Source organism: Pipistrellus kuhlii, unplaced genomic scaffold, assembly GCF_014108245.1.
Source record: "Pipistrellus kuhlii isolate mPipKuh1 unplaced genomic scaffold, mPipKuh1.p scaffold_m20_p_11, whole genome shotgun sequence".
NCBI classification, from domain to species: domain Eukaryota; kingdom Metazoa; phylum Chordata; class Mammalia; order Chiroptera; family Vespertilionidae; genus Pipistrellus; species Pipistrellus kuhlii.
This window is the reverse complement of record NW_023425416.1, coordinates 31,388,398-31,415,039: the sequence shown is the minus strand read 5'-3', so window position 1 is coordinate 31,415,039 and position 26,642 is coordinate 31,388,398. Positions and strand designations below refer to the sequence as shown.

Below are 26,642 nucleotides of genomic sequence, written 5' to 3'. Positions count from 1 at the left end.
TAAAGCAAACACATTCCTTCATAAGAGTTCCATCACCTTCATCTTTCTTGGTGGTGAAACATCCTGGCAAATCTACCCAGCCTCAAATGTGAATGCCTGCTGACAGAAAACTTTCCCCTGTACACCGTGTCTTACAGAGGAGAAAACAAGAGAATGTCAACTCCTCCAGCACGGAAACCTTGGCCTTGTCTTTGAGTGCATGGATTTCTGTATCTCAAAATTCAAGGGAGGGTTTTGGTGGGGAGGCAGGAAAGAGGGTGGAAGGATAGAAATCATTAGAGTAAAATTAATTTTTAGCTATTTAGATATAAAATAAGTTCATGCTATCAAACACCTTTAGAGAGGCAGTGATATTACTGAAACCTTGATATCAAAGTAAGCAATAGGACACTTCTAGAACATGAATTAATAGAAATTAGTTTTTTTAATGTCAGAAAAAAAAGTTCTTCTAACTTACCAGTAGATTCTTATGAAAGTCATCAAATGAATGTTAATCAGAGAATGTACCACTCTTAGCACTGTGGGCTGATGAGGGACTTGGGGGAGCTGTTTCAGGACCTTTATGGGTCCTGACAAATCTTACCTTTGGAGCCCCCACTCCCAGCACAGGAAACATTAATATGAACCCCTGTCCCACATGAAATAGCATTTGTGTCACTCCATAAGAATTAAGCTGAGTAACAGTTGACCAGTTGAAGAGACAATGTTTGTGGACTTTAATACAATGTTTAAAAAAAAAATTTTTCCTGTGGTTGTTTTGGATTTTTTTGTGTGTGTGTATGTGTGTGTGTGTGTCTATTTTTACAGCCTTGAGCACTTTGCCCAGCATGAAAAGGCCCTCTGAGACCTGTTCCATCCCTTACTCCCTGCCAACTTCTCCTCTGGGCCCATCCCATAGAGGGATCATATCCCATAGATGCCATACCATTGACACCAGGGGGTTCCAGGCCAAGACCAATGGTAAAGCCAAGGAAATGCTGAGAGGGACAAAGGACTGCTCCTACACCCCCTCCCCACCCCCCCAGTAGAAGAGCCCTTTGAGAGGGACAACTCGGGGAAAGCACAAGCCAGAAGCTTCTATTTTCTCTCTAATCAAGAGGAAGAGACACTCCCTGTCCCAGCCTCCAGATGGTCTTGTAGTAGGCACAGAAGCCCCTGAGGGCACTCCTTACCTTGCTCAGGGAGAAGGCCTCCGGGCTGTGCCTGTAGAAGGTGTCTTTGAATGAGCCCAGCCAGGTCTCAGCAATGCGAACCTTGTTCAGCAGGGTGGCCTCCTGGTCAGGTGGAGAGTTGGCCTCCTGATTCTGGTAGAGGTGCCCCACCCGAGAGCAGGGAAGGATTTCAACTGAGCCACCGCAAAGCCAGGCCTGCCATGAAAAGACAAAAGATACACCTCTGAACTCCACTCCAAGAATGTGGGGCATAAGGGGCCTGCTAGGGGCCAGCAACATGCATGGGAAATTATGGGCACAAGATGGCAAAGGTCAGTATTGTCGACAATGTGCAGCAGAGTTTCCAGGTGGAATCCCAGACAGGGAAGTGACAAAATAGAAAGAATGGGCACAGTTGTCCTGGGATGGAACCGGTGAGGTGAGGGTGCCACACCCATGCAACTTGAATGCTTTCCCTTGAAACACACATAGACTTAACACTCATGGGTTAGCGCTCTCTCTCTCTCTCTCTCTCTCTCTCTCTCTCTCTCTCTCTCTCTCTCCATACACACACACACACACACACACACACACTAGTGGCCCAGGGCACAGATTCATGCACATTGAAAGAAAATTAATTAATTAATATATATATATACACACACACACACATACATACTAGTGGCCCAGTGCACAGATTCATTCACATTGAAAGAAAATTAATTAACACCATTGCTTGGCAGTAAACCAGATTTGGGGTGACAGTACCCCAGCAACAACATAACCCACTGCGAAGGTGGAATTGCACAACCCTGAGAGATTGGGCTCCCTCCTCTCTGGTTCTGGGTTGTGTCACCCAAGAACCACTCCCCACAAGTCACAGCAGCTTGGCAGCTCTTGCGTTGGGCATCTGCCCCCTGGTGGTCAGTGAGTATCATAGGTTCCAGCCAGTTGGACGATCTGGTGGTTGGATAGTCACTCAGCCTTTTATACAATATATTAGTAGATATATTTTTTTATTGACTTCAGAAAGAAGGGAGCGTGAGAGAGAGAGAGATAGAAACGTCAATGATGAGAGAATCATTGATCAGCTGCCTTCTGCATACCCCCCAGCAGGGATGGAGCCTGCAACTTGGGCATATGCTCTTGACTGGAATTGAACCCAGGACCCTTTAGTTCCCCACACTCTATCCATTGAGCCAAACCCGCGAGGGCAGCACCCTATTCTCCAAAGGCTGCTTCCTCAGGGAAAAAGGGGTCCCTAGTGACTCGTGAAGTCTCCTGCTGCAAAGGCAAGGGAAACTATTGTGTGGAGATCAAAGCATGCTTCCCTTAGACAGTCTCTCCTACTTCAGGGAGTCCTCCCTCCCCGCCCCTCTGCTGACTCTCACATCTACTCCCAAATGCCTACAATTCATTTGACAGGAAGCCTGCATTTCACACTTAGGGGGGGAAAGGTGAAAATGAAAACATTCCTAGCAGAGGCAGCATATGAACTGAAACACACCGAGGCTGGGGTTCCCAGACTGTGTGCCCAGGTACTCCAGGATGCCCCAGCAAACTCAAAGGGCCCCTTGCTATAGTTTAAATATTCGAGAGAAACATTGTGACATATGTTGGATGTCCCACAAACTACAAGCTCTAGATAATCCATGGTTTCAACATTCTACAGCTGTACTTTTGATGGAGTGTATCTTTAGTGGGCTGGGTTTTCAGAAGTTGCTTTGATTGAAAACAAATATTGTGCTAACATCCATGTGGAATGGGGAATGAGGGTGGTGGTGTCCAGCCTGATGCCATGGTTAGGGAAGTGTGCAGTGTCCAGCGGGTGCTAAGTGGTTAGAACAGATACTTACTAAGTTGTTTGGACCAAACTACTCAATATACAGAATGCCTGGGATTTGCTTTGGTCTGAGAAAATCACAGAGATGCTAAGGGTGTTGTGAACAGACAATATAGGGGGATGTCTGCATTAAGGTGTAGATGACTGGTAATATGCCCTGTCTGGTGGGCAAGTTTGATAGTCAAGTTCATGGGGGAGGCTAGGGGCAAAATCAAGGTAGGGCATGAAAGATGGGAAGGGGAAGACATGGGAGGCATGATGCACCACATTTAATAACTATAATTTCTCTTCAGCCTCATCCCTAATCAGTGGCATTTCTATTGGCTGCCTCCAACCTGTGACCACTCATGGTTTCTGGGTCCGCCCTTGGAGCAGGGCATACCTTGAGAGACAGTTCGAGGTTTTCACCACCCCGCAGTGACAGGAGAGGGTCATACGCTCCAGTGTTTTGGAAGTAATGTCTGTCCACGGCCACGACCCCGCCGGGCACCACAGGGCTCCTGGAGAGAGAAGACAGGAACAGACCACATCAGGGAGGCTTGCTGGGCTCCAGGGGCTGAGAGAGTTCATGCTTTTAATGGCTAGACTGGAGCAAAGCAACCATGTCAGAAATCCCAGTATTTTATGAAAAAAAGAGCTGTGGCTATGGTTGCCTGGGCCTTTTTTTTAATATATATATTTTATTGATTATTTTTTTTTTTTTTTACAGAGAGGAAGGGAAAAGGATAGAGAGTTAGAAACATCAATCAGCTGCCTCCTGCACACCTCTTACTGGGGATGTGCCCACAACCAAGGTATATATGCCCTTGACCGGAATCGAACCTGGGACCTCTCAGTCCATAGGCCGATGCTCTATCCACTGAGCCAAACCGGTTAGGACTGCCTGGGCCTTTTATACCCATCCTCAGGTACTGCTCCTGTAGGGCCACACCTGAGGATCCCCTACCCTCTGGCTTGAGGCCCTCTATTGAGACCTCTGGGAAGAAGGCCCTGGTTAAAATAATATGCCCTAAAGCAGATAGCACCAGGCCTGGACAAAGGGCAATAGCCAGCTCTGTCCTCCCCTTTCTCCCTTCGCTCCACCCCTGACCCATTCTGTCTGCTTCATGACCCATGACCACCCCCCTCACCCCCCCCACCCCCCACCCCCCGCCCAATTCTAAGATAAAACCACCAGGGACTGTGGAAGCAGAGAGGCCCCGCCCACCTTGAGGGAAATGCGCATGACATTTCAATGTGTTGAATGTTTAAATACTAGCTTAAACACAGGAAATTAGAAGCCCAGAGTAAAGGGAATTAAGAGAACAATAAAATCTCTCAGAAAAGTTTAAACAGGAAAAGGTGTAGCCTGAGGCTTTTGAATAAGTGTGTCCCTTCATTCAGGGATAATTTGTTTTCATAGGACAAATATTAATGCAGCTAAACTCTGGATCGGTCTCAAGATATAAATGACTCAAAGTTCAGATTTTTTTTAATAACCAAGAAAACAGCATTACATTAACAAAACTTAGGTTATTAAAAACATTAAGTTATTAATATATACCAGAATACTGAAAACCAGGATTGTATATGACTTGATATAGTTTCTAACCACTTTCTATTTGTAAGATCAGGGTTAATTCCTGGAGGAGGAGGGCCCAGCATCTGTTGTTTGGGGATCAGAGAGAAGGGCACCTTGTCTGCTCTCCACATGGCTGCCCTGGGAGCCCGGGTACCCTCACCACCCTCTGCGGCAGAAGACAGGGTCCAAGCAGCAGCATGGGGCTCCAGGCAGTGGGTACAGCTCCCTGAAAGCATGGGCTGTGGCCAGGAGAGGATGATGGATTTTGGCAGACACTGCGTGGAGGCCATAACCAGGGAAGGTGCATTGTGGTGAACAGCCATGCAGGACAGCTTGAGCCGAAATGGGGTGCTTCCCCCCCAACCAGTGCTGACCCCACAGAAGCCTGGAGCTCAAATCAACTCTAGGGAGGCAGGGAGAGGTGGTGGTTGCACAATATTGTGAATGCACTAAATGCTACTGAATTAAGACTATACTTTCAGGGATCATTTCTATAGTTCGTTAAATGCTACTGAATTGTTCCCTCTTGAAAAATTAATTTTATGCTATATGAATTTTAGCTCAATGAATTCTTTCGTTAAAAGGCAGATAGGGAGACACAGCTTGCTTCACCTGGCTCCCTGGGGAGACTTGCTCTCAGAACCCAGAGCAATGAGCTTATGGAGAAAAGGGTGAAGACGTCCCCCCTGAAGTCCCCGCTGATGGCCAGCATCAACCTTCAGACCGGTGAACAGCCTTCCAGCCAGTCTAGTCTAGTCTAGTGAAGTAGAGTCCTGCTAAGGCCCCAGACCCTGGAGCAGAGACAACTGACCCTGATACTCCCTTTCAGAATTCATGCCCCACAGAGTCCAAGAGCTTACTATTAATAAAATGGCTGTTTTACAGAACTCCGTTTGGGTTAGGTTTGTTATGTATCAGAAGATCTCTAGAACATCTACTTGGTTGTCTAAGAACCAAATGCTTGAGAAGCAACCCATAAAATCATATATATCAATATTTTGATACTTATGGCGCCTTAGCATTCACCTGTCTGAATTCTCCTTTTTTACGGAGAAAGGACCTGAAGCCAGGGAAATCCCAGTGTTACCTGGTGAGGCAGAGCTGGGTTAAGATCCCAGCGGAGGCTCTGCCTCGGTCTCACACTGGGATTTATTCAAGGTGTCTGGAAGAGCTTCGCTGACTCCATCAACATGACAGTAATGACACGGCTGAGGGCCTGGCCCTCTCTGAATGCTTTTTATATATTAAATCACTTAATCTTTTTTATATGCACTTTTTATTTTCTTTTTCAAGGTGAAAGGATTAAGAAGTATATTAACTCATTCAATCTTAACAACAAACCTATAAGGTTTTTATAATCATCACTGCTGGATTATTATTATTATTTTTTTTTATCACTGGTGTATTATTGATGCAGGTTCCCTGTGGGAAGATGAAGATAGGTAGCTTACTTTTATCTTGAACTTGCTCAGTCAGTCTTTTATCCCCAATTTACTAGTGAGGAAACTGAGGCACACATTAAGTGATTTGTTGAGAAACTGGTGGATCCTGGATTAGCTGACAGACAGTCTGGCTGCTAGGTCCCTCCTGAGGAAGCAAAGGAGAAGTAGGCTCCTCTGTGATGGGGCCTCACCTGATGGGGCTGATGGGGGACGGGAGGGCCTTCCTTTCACTGTCCGCCAAAGGCTCCCAGTGGAAATCCAGCTTCCAGTCCAGCACACCCCGCTGCAGGTCCTTGGAGGGGAAATACTGGAAAGTCTTCCAGTCGATCACGTCTAGGACTGGAGACACCACCCGGCTCCTTGAAAGAAATGTAGAATCAACTATGAAAGGCAAACCATTCACTTGTAGAGGGATAGAAATATCATCTATGCCCGCACTGCCCAACATGGCGGCCACCAGCCACATGTGGCTACTGGGCACCTAAAATATGGAATCGAGATGTGGCATCAGTGTGAAATACACATTGGATTTAGAAAACTTAGTATGGAAAGAAAGTTTAAAATCTCAGTAATTTTTATATTGAAACGCTAATGTTTTGGATATTTTGGATTTATTGAAATACGTTAAAATGAATTTCATGATTTTTTTTAATTTTGTAATATGACTCCTAGAAACGTTTAAATTCTATGTGACTCATGTTACTGCTCAGCAGTGTTCTAGAAAACATGTTTTTCCATAGAAAACTAGAGGCCCGTTTCATTAAAGAGCACGCTTGCCCCTTTCTTTCCTTAAAAACCTCTGTGGACAGCACTGAGAATCAGGAAAATGGGGTCCTCGTCTCAGCTTGCAACTAATGAGCTAATGAGCTGTGTGGCCTTGGGACAGCTGATGAGCTTCTCTGGGTCTCAGTTTCCTCATTTGTGAAATGAAGGGTTGAACTGCTTCCCGTAGAGGTTTTCTCAGCTATAGTGCTCCAGGACTACGACTTTTGACTTTTAGCTGGTCTTTGATCTCTAAGAATTAGGGGGAAACTATGAAACCTCCCTCAGAAAAATAATCAAGTGCACACCTACAAAATATTGTACACAAATTAGGAGGGTCTATGGGCCTCTGCTGTAGGGTCTGTTCTTGTTCCTCCCTGTATCACAATACTTGAGGCTTGAGGGCTCAGGATTGCCAGGCCCCAGAAGTGCCCCTGGTGTTAGTGTATGTGTATATGAACACTTGGTGCCTACCAGCAAGCCAAAGTCCTAAGTTCAGATTATTTGTTCATTTACTGATATTGTTGGTGATTGTATTTTACCATCCTGCCCGCCCCCGATTTTATTTTATTTTTGTTTTTGCACAGCCTGGGATGTAACCTCAGAGAAGGTGATGTGGGAAATTGGTACAAGTCACCAACTTCACCTGTTTAAAACAAAACAAAACAAAACAAAACAAAAAAACAGGTGATCATTCAGATCACTTTGTTTTTTTTTTTCTGGTTTCTTTCAACTTCTAAAATCTTCTAAAATCTACGCCTTGGGATGGGTCAGACCTTGACTCAGGTGTGGCTAGCAGGTGCCCCTCTAAGGAAAGTGAGGATCCTAGAAGGAGAGATGACTGCCATAAATTTCCATCTCTGTCCTTTCCATTTCAGAGATGGCCAGGGCTGGCGTAAGCCCTAGTGCTACGGATGGTCCTGAGATTCAATTATCTGCTTTACTCTGTGGCCTTCGTGACTGACATCGTGAGGAGTCTGGGATTTCTGTTTAGAGCAAGGCTCTCGATATGCTTTTCCTGCCCTTTGCACATTGTTCCCTCTGGAAGGTGAGGGGAACTTCATCCTGCTTGATCACCACAACTCTGGGACACAGTGCTCTGACCTAAGAAAACTGAGAAGCAAGGTCAAGGATGAAAGCAGGGCCCCCAGCCCCACCTCTCCTCCACTGACTGGGGATGAACTGAGCAGATGGATCGATCTGGCCATTGGCAGAGCATTTTTGTGGAATTTCAGAATCAAGAGCCAGGGAACCGTGTGGCTAATTTCTGAAGAATCCCATCAAATCTGTGCCATCTTAGTAATCATAACAGAACAAGAAAGGAAATTGCACTTGAGCAGCCACACAGTCAGTTCATCCCAGACTTCTGAGCAGTGTACATTATTTTTTATCAGAAAATGAGAACTCCAAAATTCAGCAGATGTCTGTTTTTGCTCTGTTTTGCTGGAAGCTTGGAGTCATATGTAAAGCTCACTACTACTAACTGCATTACTCCCAATCCCAATGCTAGCTTTTCCTTTTAAACCTCCTTTCCTTCTATTTTTAACCAGATACATGGTGATTAATTGTGAGCCTCTTTGAGTACATTTTGGATGGAGATGAAGAGTAAAATGTCAGGGGAAAAAGTGAAAAACATTTTCTGTTTGGGTTTTTATTTCCATGGATCACAGCGGCTGCTTAACCAGGGCTAGTCTAGTGACTCAGAAAGGGTGATTGGGGAAAAAACAAAAACAAACAAACAAATAAACAAACAAACAAAAAAACCCAAACAGTCTTATATTTAGCTTTGGATTTCATACCTACAAATGTGTCTGGTGTTCTTGGAATTCATTTAAAGCAAAATAGCAAAGCCACCCTGTTTGACTTGGAAGAAGCTAGAAGTGTCTGCTTACTCCATCATTCTCTCATTTGCACATTGAGTTTTACCTCTCAGAAAAGTACAAGGTGGGTCCTCTCTTAAGCCTTTGTAAGCTCCAGGAGGTCAAGTGTTTGAATTTCAAGACAAAGAGAGGTAGCTGAGCTGTCAACCAGGGCTGGTTAATTGAAATACTGATCCTGGCCTGGCTTCCCCTCCATGTCCCATCTTCTGTGATCTGACCTTGTTTGGGTCACCCCACCCCTCATTCACAGCCCCATGTGCACTCGGTTTTCCCTGGGCCCTCATATTCGGGTTCAGTTTTCAACATATGAATGGGGATGGGGGACACCAATAGTCCTTATCAGGTCAACTAACGAACTACCTTCCAGATAATCAAGAGCTAACTGCAACCAACCTTAGCAACCAGCCCTATTGTTTCATCCCTTTTCATTTTTCCTGGGCCTTGATGTACTTCCAAGCCTATGATAGGTAAAGTCATTTGGGAAGTTCGCTCACATTTTTTGGTGTTTGTCAAAAGCTTCTCATACTGAATTCTCTCTTCACAGAGCTCTTGCGGCTCTGGTGAGACCCCAGGACTGGTGCCAGCCCCCCAGGACTCTGTCGTGCTGGGGGTGGGAGTGGGGTGGAATAAGATGGGGCTTGGAGCCTAAGACCCACAGAAGGCTGCTCTTCTGCTGGGCTAGGAGGCATCTTGGACCCCCTCCTGCTCCTCAGCATACACTCACACTCATGCACTCACACACTCACTCATACACACTCACATTCTCATACACACACTCACCTGGGATCTTTCAGGCTTCCTCTGTCAGTTAACCCCTCAAAGGGCAGAGAAGTGGGAGGTGGTCTGTTCCCTGCCCGGGTTGCTTCTCCCTACTGAGTAGGTTGAGCCCCCACTGAACACTCAGTGACCTTAGGATTGGGTGTCTCTAAGATAGGGGACCAGCCCAATCTTCACGTAGGAAACGGCGTGGACAGACACTGGAGCCAGGATCACCCCTAAGATGGTGTTGCCTTCCAGCACTTGGCTAGGGAGCGCCTCTTCCTCCTTGGAAATCCTCATTGTCCTCGAGCCCTGACTCTCATTCCCTGGCGCAGTCAGCACAAAGCAGCTGGCAGCTAGAATGACAGCTCCTCTAGGTTTTCATCCTTGTTACTTTATGTAGAAGCCAGCTCCCAAGCACCACGCCCTAAGACTGCCTGAGAAGCAGAGGTCCGGGGCTGGGTGCAGTTGTGAAGGCCGTGCATGCCCATGCCTAAAGGACGCCTCACACACCACAGGCACCAAGGGTTTGTGTGTTTATTTCTGAATTTTCTGGCAGCTAGCCTTAACGTGTCTTGTTCTAGCAAAAGGAGTAGACTATGACACATTTTTGGAGGGATGGGAATAAAGGGTCATGAGGAAGGGACTCCTTGTACCAATTCATACCACATTGCCATATGGTTCTCGGCCTGTTCTGTGGGCAGGGGAGCCAGGGCTAGTAGCCAGGCCCTGAATTCTCTGGCCAGGGTTTTGAGAGAGCAATGGCTTTGAAATAGTTGACTTGTGGCTTATTACACTGTTTGCTCACCATTCCCAGCCCGCCTTCTTAATGAAAGCTCTTAGAGACTGCTCCTTGGTTTTGGGGCAACAGACGCCTCTTGCCTTGAGCCTCAGAGGCAGCTGGCCCTTTGCTCTCTCGAAGAGCAGCAGCTATGAGGAGCTGTGCCTGATGGCTTCTACCATTTTGCTTTGCTTGACAGGAGGTAAGGAAGTGCCTGGCAAGGCCACTGGGGGAGTAAAACAGGCCCTGAAAGGGGACGTTCTCCCAGGCCACAGCACACAGAGCACCACTATGTGCAGTGGGATAAGATGAGAATTCAGACCCCGTTGGGCGGCTTTTCTTTCAAACCTTACCTGTGAGGGTCTGCAAGCCTAACGCTAGGACCAGAGGAGACCGAATGCACAGGAAGCAGTGACTGAGGGGTGGGGCGACCCAAAGGTGTCAGATCACAGGAGACTGGACATGAGCAGGGAGCCAAGCCAGGATGGGTCAAGAACCAGATGCAGCCGAAACTGGTTTGGCTTAGTGGTAGAGCGTCGGTCTGTGGACTGAAAGGTCCCGGGTTCAATTCCGGTCAAGGGCATGTACATTGGTTGCGGACACATCCCCAGCAGGGGGTGTGCAGGAGGCAGGTGATCAATGATTCTCTCTCATCGATGTTTCTAACTCTCTATCGCTCTCTCTTCCTCTCTGTAAAAAATCAATAAAGTATATTAAAAAAAAAAAAAAAGAACCAGATGCACATGGGGGTGGGAGTTGGGGGGAGAGGGGAGAGAGGAGAGGAAGAGCCAGGAAATTAGAATTTTATGGACTCACCACCTCTTAACTATGGAAGCCTTCTCAGGAAGCCCCATGTTATTTATAGCTGAGGAAACAGGTATTGCCAAGTTCTTTTCCCTCAGCCTAGGGTGAGAAATCTCCAGATCTGTGAAAATGATGCCGATGTGAGAAGCAGACATCACGAGGGAGTGGTTTTAATCACTGTTTTAACGCATGTCTCACAACCAGGGGTGGGCATGACTAATTGTTTCTCCCTGACCCACTTCTCCAAGTCTTTTTAAAAATTCATATACAATAAAAAGAGCAGTAGACCATTTTTATAAAGGTCTGTGTGTCTAACAGCTCCAGAGTGTGTGCATGCCCTCACACACCTGCTCGTCTCCTTGAACTCCCATTGCCCTGTGAAATGAAGCCAACAATATCTGCCCCAGGCATCTGAAGACTCCATTCGGGTTATACATAAGGCTTACTGATATTAATTACTGACTCCCTAAATGTCCAAATAAAGGAGAAGAGGGATCAGCCCGGCTGTCAACTGTCTATTTTCTATGACTCATTTACCCTCCCTGAACTCAGTACTTTCAATATTTTTTATCGATTTCAGAGCAGAAGGGAGAGGGAAAGAGAGATAGAAACATCAACGATGAGAATCATTGATGAGCTGCCTTCTGCACGTCCCCTACTGAGGATTGAGTTGCAACCCAGGCATGTGCCCTTAACTGGAATCTATCCAGGGACCCTTCTGACCACAGGCCAGCACTCCATCCACTGTGCCAAACTGGCTAGGCTGAACTCAGTACTTTCAATAGTGAAATTATGAGATAGGACCAGATGATTTTAAAGGCCCTTCTGAGAGCCATCCCTCTGTGATCCCAAGATGAGACTTAGATGGGGGATGGGCGGGATCAATGTTAGGTTCCACCCTGATGATACACTGTCATTGTGACTTTGAGAACAGAATCCAAGATGATGGCCCCATAGGGCTGTCTGCTGACTTGTCCTAGTCCTAGTGCCAAATTTATACATGTCTCCTGTTCTTATGTCAGCCAGGAGGGGCCAGTAATCTGTGTCACAGAACTGGGCACAATTGGTCCTTCTTGATTTCATTGGAGCTCTGATTATTCCTTATTAAAAAGGAATCTGGACTATTAACAATTTACTTCACGTTGCTTGAAACCTTCTCTACCTGGTGAAATGCTAACACCTTTACCTCTTCGCCCAGACATTTTAATTTTCATACCTGTGGTCATCTCTAACGTCAAATGAGATAGTCAGCATTTATCATGGGAAGAGTGCAAGAATAAGAGTCCTGGGCTTGGTTCCGCCCTCACCCCTGTCTGGCTGCATATCATAAAAAACAACTATTTATTGAGTTCCTACTGTGTGGCAGGTCTCCTGGAGACATGCCTGAGGTGGTCCAAGATGAGCTAGTCACCACCAGGTGTTGATTGCCTGAGTGGGACATTCGACTGAGGGAAATGGTTGACAAGACATGTTGAGGAACTGTTTTGAGCAGATCAAGCAAGCAGGGAGAGAATGACAAAGCAAAATGGGGAAAGAGAAGAGAAATGGTCAAAGGAAAATGTTAAATGTTAGGCTAATGGATTTGTAACGCAGCCCTTTCCAACATCATATTCCAAGGGCTGGCCTTAGTTAGAAAAGTAAAGACCCCTTTCTATTGTAGAAACCAGAAAACCAAAGAATTCTAGTTCTCGATGGAGCTTTAGCAAACACCGCATCTAATGTTTCGGTTTCAGGGGAGAGTGACCTAGCAAAGTGTAGAGACTCTGTCCCAGGTTATGGTACAGTTGTGACTAGAAAGATGACTTTTCATCAAAGGTACTGAGAACCCTGGTGTGCTGTGACCCTTCCCAGGAGTGTTTGCAACTTAATAGAAACTGTTCTCCAGGCCTCAGTTTCTGTGTCTATCAAACAAGGAAGATACAACTCTACTTCCCTGTGCTTCTTAAAATCCTCAAACATATAAAAAAAAAACAAACCCAAAAAACAAAAAACACAACCCTAAGGAATATGCTTCTCTCTAATAGTCATCTTTTTCAATGATCGATAGATGATCTATGAGTGGCTGAGGCTGTAGACCACATGTGTCAAACACAAGGCCCGCGGGCCAAATCCGTCCCGCCAGGCCTTGCAATGTGGCCCGCACCGCGCTGTCATCACTGCACTCCGCTGCGTTTCCATCACAATGACAGTTTATGACTGTTCAGTAAACCATTCGGCCCGCGATTTAGGCTGGATTTTAGATTTTGGCCCCTTCTCTGATTGAGTTCGACACCCCTACTGTAGACCAAGCACGTCAAACTTGCAGCCTGTGGGCCACATGCAGCCCACAAGGAATATTTTTGCAGCTCAGCCAATATAATGGTATATAAAAAACATTCTAATAAAAATTTTGTAACTTAAATTTTACATAATCCTGTATGATAAAAGGGTAATATGCAAATTGACCCTAATGTTGAACGACTAGTCACTATCATGCACACTAACCACCAGGGGGCAGACACTCAAAGCAGGAGCTGACCTCTGGTGGTCAGTGGGCTCCCACAGGGAGAGCTTTGGTCATGAACAAGCCAGGCTGACAGCTGTGATTGCAGCAGTGGTGGTGGGGGCCTCTTCTGCCTCCTCAGCAGCACTAAGAATGTTCAACTGATAGCTTAAGCCCAATCCCCTGGGGAGTCGACCTAAGCCGGCAGGTGGACATCCCCAGGGGGTCCCTGGACTATAAGAGGGTGCAAGCTGGACTGAGAGACTCTCTCCAAGTGCACAAATTTTTGTGCACCAGGCCTCTAGTTTATAATAATAAAAGCATAATATGCTAACCAATATGTCTAGAAGGACTACCGGTAGACAACCTTCTGAATAAAGCTGGGGCTGCGAGGGCTGAACCCCTTGCACGAATTTCGTGCATCAGGCCTCTAATTATTAATAACCAGCTACACGTTTGCTAATGACTGGTTACTACAGTTGTGTTGAATTCATTTCGCTTACACTCCTTACAAGAAAGCGCACCATTTCTCTACACTAATACTAGCAGTGATAATTTTAGCAGCCAATTGCCACATCATTAGTCTTGGACTAACAATTGCTGTGTGCAACAGGAAATATTTCTCTTTCAGAGGACAAGAAAAATAGGTTTGTTTGCGTTATGCCTATTAATTTGTGCAGTTATTCAGTTTCTGATAAGTTATTGTTCAAGAAAAATTATTAATTTTTATTAAAATGTTCTATTATTTTACTATGTTAACGATTACTCATTTATTTCAGCCCTTTGTATTATATTCCGCATGTCTCTATTGAAATAAACCTATGTTTCTATGAACATTGAAGCTTTCGGGGTTTTTTGCGGCCCACATAAACTTAAACCTTGTTCATTTGGCCAGTATTAGCCTTTGAGTTTGACATGCTTGCTAGACGGTTTCTCCCCACTCCCACCTCTGGCTCCCCAAACCCCAGGGGGTGATTACCTGTCACCAGCTATTCTGCTAAGGAGGGGCTCCAGCCAGCCCGGGTGGCACTCGCAGTGGGAGTCCATGAAGACCAGCACGTCCCCAGTGGCCCTGGTGGCACCCAGCATCCGGGCTCCGACGGCACCCAGCCTCTTGCTGCTCCTGAGCAGCCTCACCCGCTCCAGCCTGGCCACATACTCGCTGAGAGCGGTCTTGAGCTGTCCTGGAACCGACAGGGCAGTGGTCAGTGCAGCATTTCACCACTTGACTGGTGCATTTCTCAGTGGTAAATGTGCTGATTTATTCCTTTATAATTAGTTTTTGGGCAAGTTTGTTAGCTCCAAGTTAATTCCCTAGAGAAGGGTCTCTATTAATGAAGTTGCTAAAATTTCTGAACGTGGATGTCTAAGAACCGGCCCCTTGGTGATGCCCCTGTACTGAGCAATGCTAATCTTTTCCTCAACATCATTCTCGCCTCCACTTTATTAACAGAAACTTGCTCAGGGCAGATAGAAGCACTTACCTACCAAGACTTCTTAGGAAATAGCCTTTTGATCCAATTCTGGTAAAAAATATACTAAATAAGAGGATTCTGGAAAAACTATTGTTTTACCAAATTTTTCTCAACTTAGCTGGTCTTTGCCTTTTCAACCTTTTCCTGCCCAAAATGTGGATGTGATGCTCAGAGGTAGAGCAGCCTCATTGTGATTATGAGGCCAAAAGCCACTCCCCATGTGTGGAGATGGAAAGCAGAAGGAGCTGAGGGCAACGAAGGTCGATCACAATCCCATGGCCCAGCTTCTTTGCCTCTATACACGAAAGGAGAAGAAAAGTCTCCCCAGTTCATCAGCTGATGGGGGAGGGACCACAGGTGTGCTCCTGAGGGAACTTGGCCCCAGCTGAGGGAAGACTCTGGGCACCTTGACCAGCCAACCTAGCTTAGCCCAGGACCTGCTCATTGGTCTGCCTACTATGCCGCTGATGTGATTCAGTAACCCCGAGCACTCCTGAGGCTGGGTTGTCTGACTCCCTGCCTTGGTAAGACTGGCTGAATTCCCAACATGAGCAACTTGGGAAGAACTAACAGAGGCACCTGGCCACTCTGTCATGTCCTCTGTCATTCCCCTTAGAAGGTGCTTTGCAGACCTCAAATGTGCTTGGCTTCCCTTGGAGCAGTCTGCCCACTCCACAAGGCCAGGAAGGGCTCTGTTGGCCATTTAGCTGAGCTAGAAATATACTCCTCAGGCCCCAGCCAAAGACTGGAGCAGTGGTGCTCTCAAAGTATGGTCCAGAGACCAGCAGTATCGGCACCACCTGGGAGCTTGTTAGAAATACACAGCATTGAGCCCAACACCAGGCTCAGGAACTGTGGGGTGGGCCCGGAGATCAGTTTTAACAAGCTTGCCGAGAGATCCTGATGCACATTCAATGAGAACCAGTGCCCTGGAGGTGAGGCAGGGGGCTCCTCTCTCTCCATCTTCCTTTAGGCACTCAGCTATGCTGTGGCTGGTCTCCACGAGTGAGTTTCCTGTCAGTGGAGACATTCGAGCAGAATCTGCAGGTTGGTCTCTGGGCCTGACTCCGCTGCACTTGGCATAACTCAGCTCCGGTCAGCTCTCTCTGGACCCCAGTTTCTCACCTGGGAAGCGAGTGGGAAGACTGAATGCCTAATGCCTGTCGCGTGCTCGGTTGGCCTTGTGTCTAGGGAACGCTCACCAAGTGGCCACCCCTTGTGGTTCCTGAGCATCTTGGGCCGAAGCTTATGGGACTCTGAGGAGGTTGGGGCTCAGGGGAGAGATCCCAGGGGCCCAGGCTGGAGAGACCCTCCTGAGACTCTCACCTTGCTCGTCTTCTTCACTGTTTCTATCCTGTCCCACCACTTCCGTACTGGTGGCCCCGGGGGCTCTGCAGTCATGAATTACATGCACCTGCACTCTCATCTGGAGGTCTGCTTCCAGGAACTTTTCCTAAACAGGTTCCAGGCCCCCCATGTTTGCATGGAAACCCCCCCGGATTTCCTCCCGCCCAGTGGAGCCGGGAGGGCGCCCACAGCCACCTTGCTGGCTGAGGTCGTCCACGAGGATGACCTCCTTCAGGAAGGCCCTGGGCGCCGTGTCCAGGACGCTGTGCACCGTCCTCAGGAGGGTGGACCAGGCCTCGTCGTGAAAACAGAGGATGACGCTGGCCGTGGGCAGGCTGTCCTCGGGGTGCTGCTGCAGACACCTGCAGGGACAACAAGCAGGGGCCATGGGAAGAAAGGCCATGGAACACGTCCAGCATCCTCGAACCCATTCCAGGGCCCTGGCCGTGGCTGCTCCGACCACATGCTTCGCCTCCCAACTCTATAACTCTCCCTGAGCTTTCTTTTTCTTTTTTAATATATATTTTATTGATTTTTTTTTTTTTACAGAGAGGAAGAGATAGGGATAGAGAGTTAGAAACATCGATGAGAGAGAATCATCAATCAGCTGCCTCTTGCACACCCCCTACTGGGGATGTGCCGGCAACCAAGATATATACCCTTGACCGGAATCGAACCTGGGACCCTTCAGTCCGTAAGCGGACGCTCTCTATCCACTGAGCCAAACCGGTTTCAGCTCCCTGAGCTTTCTTAAAACTCCGCACAAAGAGAGCCAGTTCACCCCCACAGCAGTGCTGCGTACCCCTCTCAGCCTCCCAGTCCTCGGAGCCCAAGAGTTCCTTTCCAAGGTTTCATCCACGCCTTTCTCAGAAGAGTGGAGACGTGTTACCACCATTCTCAGCAGAGGACTGTCCTGATCTGTAACAATGGGAATGAATTGTCGTAGGCAGTTAGACAGACTTGAGCAGAGCAAGGACAATGGGCCAGGAACAGAAGGTCACCAGGATGGAAAGTCTCAGGTGCCTAGCAATGGACAATCAATTGTAGGGTGGACCTGGCTCCCCAGGTGACTTTTCCTCCTCTGGTATAACACTGGTCTTAAGGTTTGGACCCTGTGACCTTTCCCTCCTACCTAGGGTAAGGTGACCAGATGTCCCGCTTTTGGAGGGACAGCCCCGATTTTTAACAATTTGTTCTGCTTCCCAATTTATCGGGACTTTTTAAAAATGACACAGGACAAATTGTTAAAAATCGGGACTGTCCCACCAAAAGCGGGACGCCTGGTCACCTTAACCTAGGGGTAACATTTAGGCCTCTGTTGTATTTCAGCTCCAAGCCCAGATAAGCAACAAAACCAGCCATGGCTGACATCAGGACCAGCTGCATTGAATAATGACCGCTGCCCTGGCCCCGGGCCAATCAATCAGGAGAGTCCACGGCTCTGAGAGACACACCTGGAAAACTGCTGAATATGCTGAATAGTCTATTGAGATCTTGGCCAGGGACCTCCCCTAAAATCTCCATCCTTTAAAACCCTTTGCCCATATCCCCTGGGGCCATATGGTTACACTGCAGGCCAGGCTGGCTTCCAGTCTCCTGCTTTCTTCCATCCCACTGCTGGAGGCGCTCTCCCCAGTCACCTGCAGGAGGGAATTAACCTCCCACCCTCCCCACAGCCAGTGACTGAAAAGGAGTAGGCGTATTGATATCCAGCAACCTTGACCTCAAGGGTGGGGGGTGGGCAATACACTGTCTCCCGGACTCCCTCCACTGTACTCTAGCTGCTCACAGAAGTTAACTGCCTTGGAAACACGTCTCCGATGGGCTGTTCTATGTTCCCAGTCCCTGCCCCTGGCATCACCTGTACAGCAAATGCTTGTCTCAGGCTCTGCTCTGGGGGAGGCCAAACTGAGGTAGTCTCTGATGTCATGGTGTTCACATCCCATTAAACAGACAACCAAGTAATTATTCACCAACTGAGACACTTGGGGAGTGGGGCCTGAGAGGAAAGCTGAGAATGGGGTGGGTAGGACACAGTGGAGAGAGGGCATGAGAGTGGGGAATGTTGTTCCTGGCAGGTGTCATAGCCTCTGCTAAGGCCTGGAGGTGGGAAGAGGTGTAGTTGTGTCATATCCCAAGAATGGAAGGAACGGTACTGTATTCTAAAGTATATTTCCCCTTATTTACTAAACATATTGATAGAGTTTTCTATTTTATGATGTATCTTCAAATCCTTTGAAGAAATAAGGTGGGTAAACAAACAAGATATGTCTGGCTGGTGTGGCTCAGTGGTTAAGGACTGACCTATGAACCAGGAGGTCACAGTTCGATTCCCGGTCAAGGCACATGCCTGGGCTGCAGGCTTGATCCCCAGTAGGGAGCATGCAGGAGGCAGCTGATCAATAATTCCCTCTCATCATTGATGTTTCTATTTCTCTCTCCCTAACCCTTCCTCTCTGAAATCAATAAAAATACATTTAAAACCAAAACAAAATAAAACAAGACAGCAACAAGTAAGGGGTCCACACCAGGGGCCTTGGCCAGATCTCCAGGCTTCAGGTTCTCCCTGCCAGGTGGGGGTGCACGGTCCCACTGCTCTACCTGGGCTGCAGCTCTGCGGAGGGAATCCATGAGGCAGTGCGCACATGTGACCATGGAGAGGAGCCATGGAAAAAATATGCACTTTCAATGTTAAACGATGGGGCTAGCTACTTCCTTTGTCCTTCAATCAGATAGCTGGTGCATATTCTACTACCTTCGTTTCACACACACACACACACACACACACACAAACACACACACACACACACACACACACGTGTCCAGAGGCCTGGTCTGATCTCACTTGTCCATCTTCTGAGTGGCAGCAGGGGAGAGGAAAGATCTAGGGCTTTGGAATCAAATCGGCCTGGCTCTGAATCTTGGCTCTGCTGTTGACACCCCCCAATTAGTGCAGCCCCGGATGCTGCCGGATTAAAGGGGATCATCCTGGCCCAAGAGAGCGGCTCCGGAAATGTTAGCTTTGTATCCTCACCCTCCCAGATCACGGGCTGTGTTTACGCACAGATGCTTGCCTTCTCGTCACGCAGCTCCAGGATCTCCTGTGACCTCAGAAAATGCCTTTGGATGGTGATTGGAAGAGAGTGAGTCACAGCGTTGCAGCAGATGGCCTGGCTGTGGCAGAAACACCGCCTCTTTCCCCCCAACTTCCCCCCCCCCACCACCACCACCTGCTGTCTTCCCATTGCCAGGCCACAGTAGAAAGGTTTCTGCACGGTTTTCTAAAGCTATTTTGGGGTTACTGACCCCCAGCTCCTACCAGATCAGCAGAGTGCCTGACTCAGGGGACTTCCATATTCTAGTTCTGATTCCACCATGTAATGGCCTGGCTGCTTGTCTGTATCCCCCACCCCCTCCCTGCCATGTCCCCCAAGCTCCTTGGGTTGGGCTGGGTCTTGCTCACCTTCTCACCTTTAATAAAATAAATATTTGTTTGGTGAATGAAAGAAGACACCGTTCTTGCTCTCAAGGAGTATATAAGCTGGTTGCAGATACCAACAGGAGAGTAATACCTTACAGCCAATTTCCTACAGTCTGCGGGACTCCGGCCATCCTTGGCCTTGCTCTGATCCGGCCCCCTGGATATATGTAAGCAGTTTCTATGACGTTCCAGATAATTCCAGTATGCCCCCAAATGTGTGATTATTTAGTAGCCCCCAGGGGCAGAACGTAACTGTTTGGTCAGAGAAAGGACAATGATGTAAAGTCCACAGCTACCTGCTCCAACCTTTCTCTGTCTTTCCAGAATATGATAAGGGAAACTTCTGTCTGGACTTGAATCCTGGGTGAAAACTCATCAACATTTTGTCTAATTTGAGCTACAACCTCATGCGAGGGTGCTATCTCCCTTTTACAGTTAAGGCTCAGAGATTGAGTGATTATACAAAGTCACACAGTAAGAGGTAATGCCAGGATTCAACCCCGGACCCGCTATTCCATGTGACATTGATTTAGTCTTACTTGTATATAAACCAGGGTAATATGGGCCCCACCATAAGCACAAGTTATGAGTTGATGGAAGCAGGTAGCATACAGCCAGCTATAGCTGAGCTGACATTTATGTTCAAGTACAAAAGCCCCGGGTAGGAGGGTGACTATCTTCCTCTCTACTTCCCAGTCCCAGCACTAATTCCTCCATGGAACTTTCCAGAACTCTACTACCTCTCCACTCACTTTCACTCACTTCGTACACTAGTGGTTCTCCAAACTGTCTTGCATTGCTTCTAAAAATCCAGATCTCTGTGCTCCAAGATGGAACTATGCAGAGTCCGTAGTGGCCGGGTCTGAAAACCTACGTTTTAAGTAAGCAACCCATGGGAATCTGATATCTGACACGCACGTAGTTTCTCGAACTGGTGATGTAGCCCCTTGCTAATCAAAAGTATGGTCTATGTACCAGCAGTGCTGGTACCAACTGGGAGCCAGAGAGAAAGATAGCACCTTAAGCCACACCCCTGGCATGCCAAATTAGACCCTGTGCTCAACGAGATGCCCGGGAGATTTGCATGCACAGCACAGTTTGAGAAGCGCGTCTCTGTCCAACCTGTTCGGCATCAAGAGTGGAGTGAGCAAAGGCCAGGGCCTGTGTGGGGGTTGTGCTGCAGGAACTGGGGCCAGTGGGGCTGGGCTGGGTTAGGAGTCAGGATGAAAGCAGCTCTGGGGTGGATGATGGTGCGTGGCTCACTACAGCAGGGGCAGAGCTTCGGGATGTCTAGTGTTCTGGTTCTGGACAGAAAGTTGCAGTGTAGGGCCTGCAGATAGTAGGTGCTTAATATATGTCTGTTCTTTTATGGGTCTATTTTGGAACATTTAAAGAGATGGAACGAGGGGAATCCTGTCACCCTGGAGGGAGGTTGTGGGGGGGGGAGGGCGCGAAGGGGAGTTATTGTCTCACTTTACAGAGAATCCCTTATGTGTGCTAGAGGGCTGCTGGGAAGGGGAGGCTCCAGTGCCTGAAGTGCAGCCAAGGCTTGGGCAGCATAGCTACAGGGACCAGCTGCAGCCAGCAGAGGGCGTCTCACACCTCCAGAGAGAGCTGGTTGCCAGTGGTGGTGGTGGTGTGGGGGTAGGGGTGAGGGAGAAGGGGGTTGAGGTCCTAAGAGAAACCTGGAAAGCTGGGGGTGAGGCGACCAACTGTCCCAGTTTGCCTGAGACCTGAGGGGCTTTCAGTGCTAAAATCAGTAAGGTCCCAGGCAAACAGATGAACTGGTTACCCTGGCTTGAAGAAGCAACTACTAAAATGGTGCAGGCACACACACATACACACATACATATGTACACATCACACACAACACAAAATGTACCCATGCTTGCACCACACACATGCACAGCACACACCCACACACTTCATACTACCAGCATGACACATGCAGCACTTTTGTACACATACACATGCCATAAATTTGCCCACACTTGCACCATACACAAAACACATCTCTGTACTTCACATCACATGCATAATACACACAACACATTTGCACATGTACACATATACCGCTCACACAATACATTTGTAACACACGCATGCAGCAGATGCAATGCACACACTTGCACAACACACACACAAGCACATCATAGGCTTGTTACAGGCTCACAACATAATATATATGTACACACATACAACAAAAACATGCAAAAACAAACCTTGCCTTACAAGACACACAAGCACATGTGTGCGTGACATGTGTGCATGGCATAGCACACGATACATGATGTATTGTGCATATTGCAACACATATGAACAGTAACACGTCCATAACACATACTCATGTGATAACATATAGCACAACTCATACCTGTGCACATCACAACACACACAGGCATCACATATTGTGCTACTCACATGTACTACGCACAACCCATTCAACATACACACAGCATAATTCACACACAACACATGCACAGACACAGCACATTTGCACAATGCAACACACATAGTCTCTCTCATACACACACACACACACACACCCCTTTGGTAACCAGAGACCTTTTGTTTGAGGCAATGTTTCTTTTGGACAAGATGAGGATACCCATTCTTGCTCTAGGCCAGTAAAAAATGTATGAACAGAATTTTAAAACTATATTCACGCACTCAGCAATCATTTCTTTCCTGTGTGCTGGGACCTTGGGCTCACCGCATGGCAGGGGGAGCAGGCACTGAACAACCAGCCCATCAATGCCCACTCAGCTTCAGTAATGAGTATGATGAGTTAACACTCCAGAGAGCACAGAACTGCAAGGGGCTGGGCCTGGCTGGGCCTGGGAGTTTCCTGAAAAGAGCTTTGAAAGCCAAGACCTGAAGTCAGAACAGCACAGTTGGGACGAGGAGGTGAGTGAGGCTCCAGGCACACAGTGTAAGGAGGTGTCACTCCTGTGTGCTGTTCTGCATTTACACAACCCTGAGAGTGAGTGGCCGAGCAGCCAGGCAGGGGGACCCCATGAGGGATCCAAGGAGATCATAGTCCTGCTCCCAACTGCTGCTCTACGCGGGTCCTCTCACCGGGAAGGGGGGAGGGGGCTTGCTTCCCAGGAAGCTCTCTGGGCTCTGGGAAGGGCTGTGGCTATAGAGTAGGGACTTAGATCACCCACACCAACCAGCTGCATTGCTCCCCTCTCTGCAGCCAGCCTGGTGGTGGTGGTGGGAAGCGAGGGAGGAAGGCAGGCGTGTACAGGATGAGTCTATCATCTCGCTGGGCACAGCCTACATGTCATCTCACTTTGCAGCCTGCTCCTAGGGTGGGGTCACCCTGCCAGGTCAGATGGCGTCTGTGCTCCTGGGCACTGGAATCATCCCTTTAGTCTAGTGGACCAAAGAGGGCGGCATAGAGTGGCGGTTCAGGCAGACTGGCCTGCTTTGGCACCCGCAGTCTGTGTGACTATGGGGAAGTCACTTGGCCTCTCTGTGCCTTATTGTCCTACCTATAAAATAGGCATGATGGTAATACTAGCACCCATCCAACAGAGTTGTAAGGGCCTTATACCAGTACGTTAATATGTGAAAAGTTCTTAGATTAAAGCCAGGCACATGGCAAGACCCACCCATGTGTTAGCTGCAATTGCTGTTTTGATCCAAAATGAAATCAAACACTGACAACAATCATACTATCAAAACGGACAGGAGTCACAGTGTTAGAACTGGCAGGTGCCCTGGAGGACTGCCCCAGGTCCCCTCTGAGTTCTATAGATAAAGCTGCTTGATCTGCTAATCCAGAGACAGAAGGACTAGAACCCAGGGTGGGGAAGAGACCGGACAGTAAGAGCTGCTCCCTTCTGCTCTCTAGGAAGGTGGTTCTCACCTGGAGGGCTGGTTAGATAAGATCCCGGGACCCCACCCCGGGTTTCTGACTCAGGGGTCTGGGCGGGGTCTGAGACTGCTTTTCTAACAGGTTCCCGGTGATGCTGCCGCTGCTGGTCCAGCGGCCACACCTGGAGAGGCGCTGCCCTAGGGACAGTGAGTCAGAGTGCACCCCGCCTTTGCTGATAGCACCCCTGTACCTGGGAATGGGGAGGCAGGGGCCTTACTTACAGCGGATGCCGTACCTCGGGCAGCGCCCTCTGCAGGGGGATGCGGGCGCTGAGCGTCTCCTCCAGGCTGAGCTTGATCCGCTCATCTTCTTCAGATGCCTCCTCATCGTCGTCCTCCTCCTCCGCCCCCCAGTCCTTCTCTGCGGCCTCCTGGTCCAGCCACCTGCTCGGCTGCTTGATGAACCGGTAGCTGCCACTTCTCCTGCCCTGGCTCTGGTTCCTTCGGACCCTGGGTGAGGCCACGGCCACGAGGAGCTGATCTTCCCGCAGTGAGATCAAGGGCGGCAGGCCCTCCAAGGGCTCGTACTCTTGGTCCTCATCCTCGGTCTCCAGCACCCATTCCTGGGACTCCCCAAAGTCCAGGCGGTACCCAGCTTCGGGGTTGTGCTGGGCAGCCTGGGCTGCATCCGCCTGGTGCGGGGCCTGCGGGGGAGGGTGCAGAATAGCCACCATCAGCAGCACGCATCCCAGCGTCAGGAAGAGCAGCAGGAACTGCAGCCTGCATGGCCCGTGCCTGCGTCGCTTCCTTAGGAGCATGTTGCTGGAACTTGCCAAATGCAACAGGTCATGTTCAAGTTTGCTGTCCCCTGCAGCAGACCTGGGTTCCTGGTTCCACCTGGAAGTTTTCGGACAACCACTTCACCTGCTCCTCTGGTGCCGTCTGCCATTTACCAACAGCGTGTGTGAGGCCAGCTCCCAAGTACAGTCCGAAAGCCACAGGACCCCAGGCCCGCCCCAGGTCCGCTCCGCGTGGATTTCTTTAATTGCCTTCGAAAAGCCCATTCACGGGGACTTCAAATTCAACTGTGTGGCCCCTTTGGCCCCCTTTTTTTCTCGTTGGGAAAAAGCAACGATTCCATTCTGCTCAGGTGTCTACCAATCCCCCGTGTTTTGTTTCCCCCCTAGCACTAGGGGTCAGGTTGCTATGGGCTGTCCGGGGGAGCGGGTGGGTCCTCAGTCCAGCAGTGCTGACAGCCGACGTGCTGGATGCTTCAAGTCAGGTCAGATCAACAGATGAGAAGCCGGCAGGCAGTGCCTGGTTTCCTTTCACACATAGCTCCGCTCGCAGCCAGCCAGCTGAGAGCCCTCTGCCAGACACAGCCCGAGCCAGGCGTGTGCCTCACTCCTGGTCCTAATGCCCTCACTGTTCCCAGGCTCTGCACGCCCGATGGAACACAGCTCCGGAGGAAAATTCAAGTCGTCACTGCTAGGACCAGACCCAAACAGAAACATGCCAGGAGCTGGGATTTGAAACTTGTCCCTAGGAAGACTTCTTACCCCACCCACAGGGGCAGGAAAGAGCATTCCCTCCTGATTTCACAAAGGCTGTACATGCAAAGAGCTAGCTGTCTGTTCGCGCCCTCAGCCTCCCACAGGTGATCTCTGAAACTAGACCAGACTCTTCCTCCCTCCCCAGATACCTCCCTTCTGAAAAGGAGGAGAGTGGGAGGAGAGGGTGCTCCCTTGCCCACAGGAGCATCTGAATGCCTACTATGTGCTGGCCACTGAGGGGGAGTGGCTACATGGAAGCAGAGTGGTATGCTCCTTCATTTATAAAACTTCATTCAACTAACAAATATTAATGAGCACCTACCATGGGCCCTGACTATTCTGGGGACTGGGAGTACAACAATGAATAGGACAGACCAAAATGTGTGCCTTGTGGAGCTTACGTTCTAGTGGGAGAGATGGATAGGTAATTCATTAAAATCTACAGTGGGTTAAATGGTGATAAGCACTAAGAAAAAAATATATGTAGTAGGGAAAGGGCTTAGGAGTCATGGGCCAGGGGTTGGAATTTGACATTAAGTGGCAAGGAGGGTTTCACAAGAGTTAGCATTTGTGTAAGGAGGAGGGCTAGGCAGCTACCTGGCGATGAGCATCTGGGCCAAGAGAATAACACATGTGAAGGTGCTGGGGTGATAGTGTGCCTGGCCTGTGTGAGGGCAGCAGAGAGCCAGTGTGGCTGGAACAGAGTGGGCAAGGTGGACCATGATGGGAATGGAAGGAGGGGGATAAGAGAGGTAAGAGGTTAGGGGTGGGGATCATTGTAGGGATCTCGGCTTTACCTCTGAGGGAGATATTGTAGAAGCCCTTTAGGGGTGTCGAACTCAATCAGAGAAGGGGCCAAAATCTAAAATCCAGCCTAAGTCGCGGGCCGAATGGTTTACTGAACAGTCATAAACTGTCATTGTGATGGAAACGCAGCGGAGTGCAGTGATGACAGCGCGGTGCGGGCCACATTGCAAGGCCTGGCGGGACGGATTTGGCCCGCGGGCCTTGTGTTTGACACATGTGCCTTAGAGGATTGTGAGCAGAGGACAGACACAATCCACTTGGATTTTAACTGGATCGCTCTTGCTGCTGTGTTGGGATTAGACAGTAGGGGAGCAAAGGGTAGAACGGGGGCACCAACTAAGGCATTTTGCAGTGAACATGATAAGGCATGGACCAAAGAGGCATTAGTGCAGGTGATAAGACATGGTCAGCTTCTGGGTATACTTTAAGTTAGAACAAGCAGGGTTGGCTGATCAACTGATATCCAGCAAGAGGGAAAGGTAAGAATCCAGGATGACTCCACATTTTTAGTCTGAGTAGTTGGAGGAAGAGAGTTGCCATCAGCCGAGATGGAGAGGCCAGGAGTATCTAGGAAGTGAACAGCAGGGGCCCAGTTTGGGAGGTGTGAATTTGGAGACGTTTTTTAGACAGCCAAGAGGAGATAAAGGATAGGCAGCAGGATAAAGGGGAGAGGTCAGGCCTTCAGACAGAGT

The 26,642-nt window shown here is 48.7% G+C and overlaps 1 protein-coding gene across 3 annotated transcripts in view; it reads right to left on the bottom strand.

Moving 5' to 3' along the window:
• The window catches only part of GALNT15 (polypeptide N-acetylgalactosaminyltransferase 15), a 33,460-nt gene extending 8,376 nt beyond the window's left edge, over positions 1–25,084 (bottom strand). For 2 of the 3 annotated variants that reach the window (XM_036431557.2, XM_036431559.2), the window contains exons 1-6: positions 23,873–25,084; positions 16,483–16,649; positions 14,445–14,649; positions 6,189–6,356; positions 3,377–3,494; positions 1,173–1,367 (exon numbers count right to left, since the gene is read on the bottom strand). In XM_036431557.2, coding sequence (XP_036287450.1) covers positions 1,173–1,367; positions 3,377–3,494; positions 6,189–6,356; positions 14,445–14,649; positions 16,483–16,649; positions 23,873–24,408 — 1,389 coding nt within the window. In that variant the 5' untranslated portion in view covers positions 24,409–25,084. The remainder of the gene's footprint in view (positions 1–1,172; positions 1,368–3,376; positions 3,495–6,188; positions 6,357–14,444; positions 14,650–16,482; positions 16,650–23,872) is intronic. The other variant, XM_045579311.1, reaches the window with a different exon arrangement.
• Positions 25,085–26,642: the final 1,558 nt, after the last annotated feature.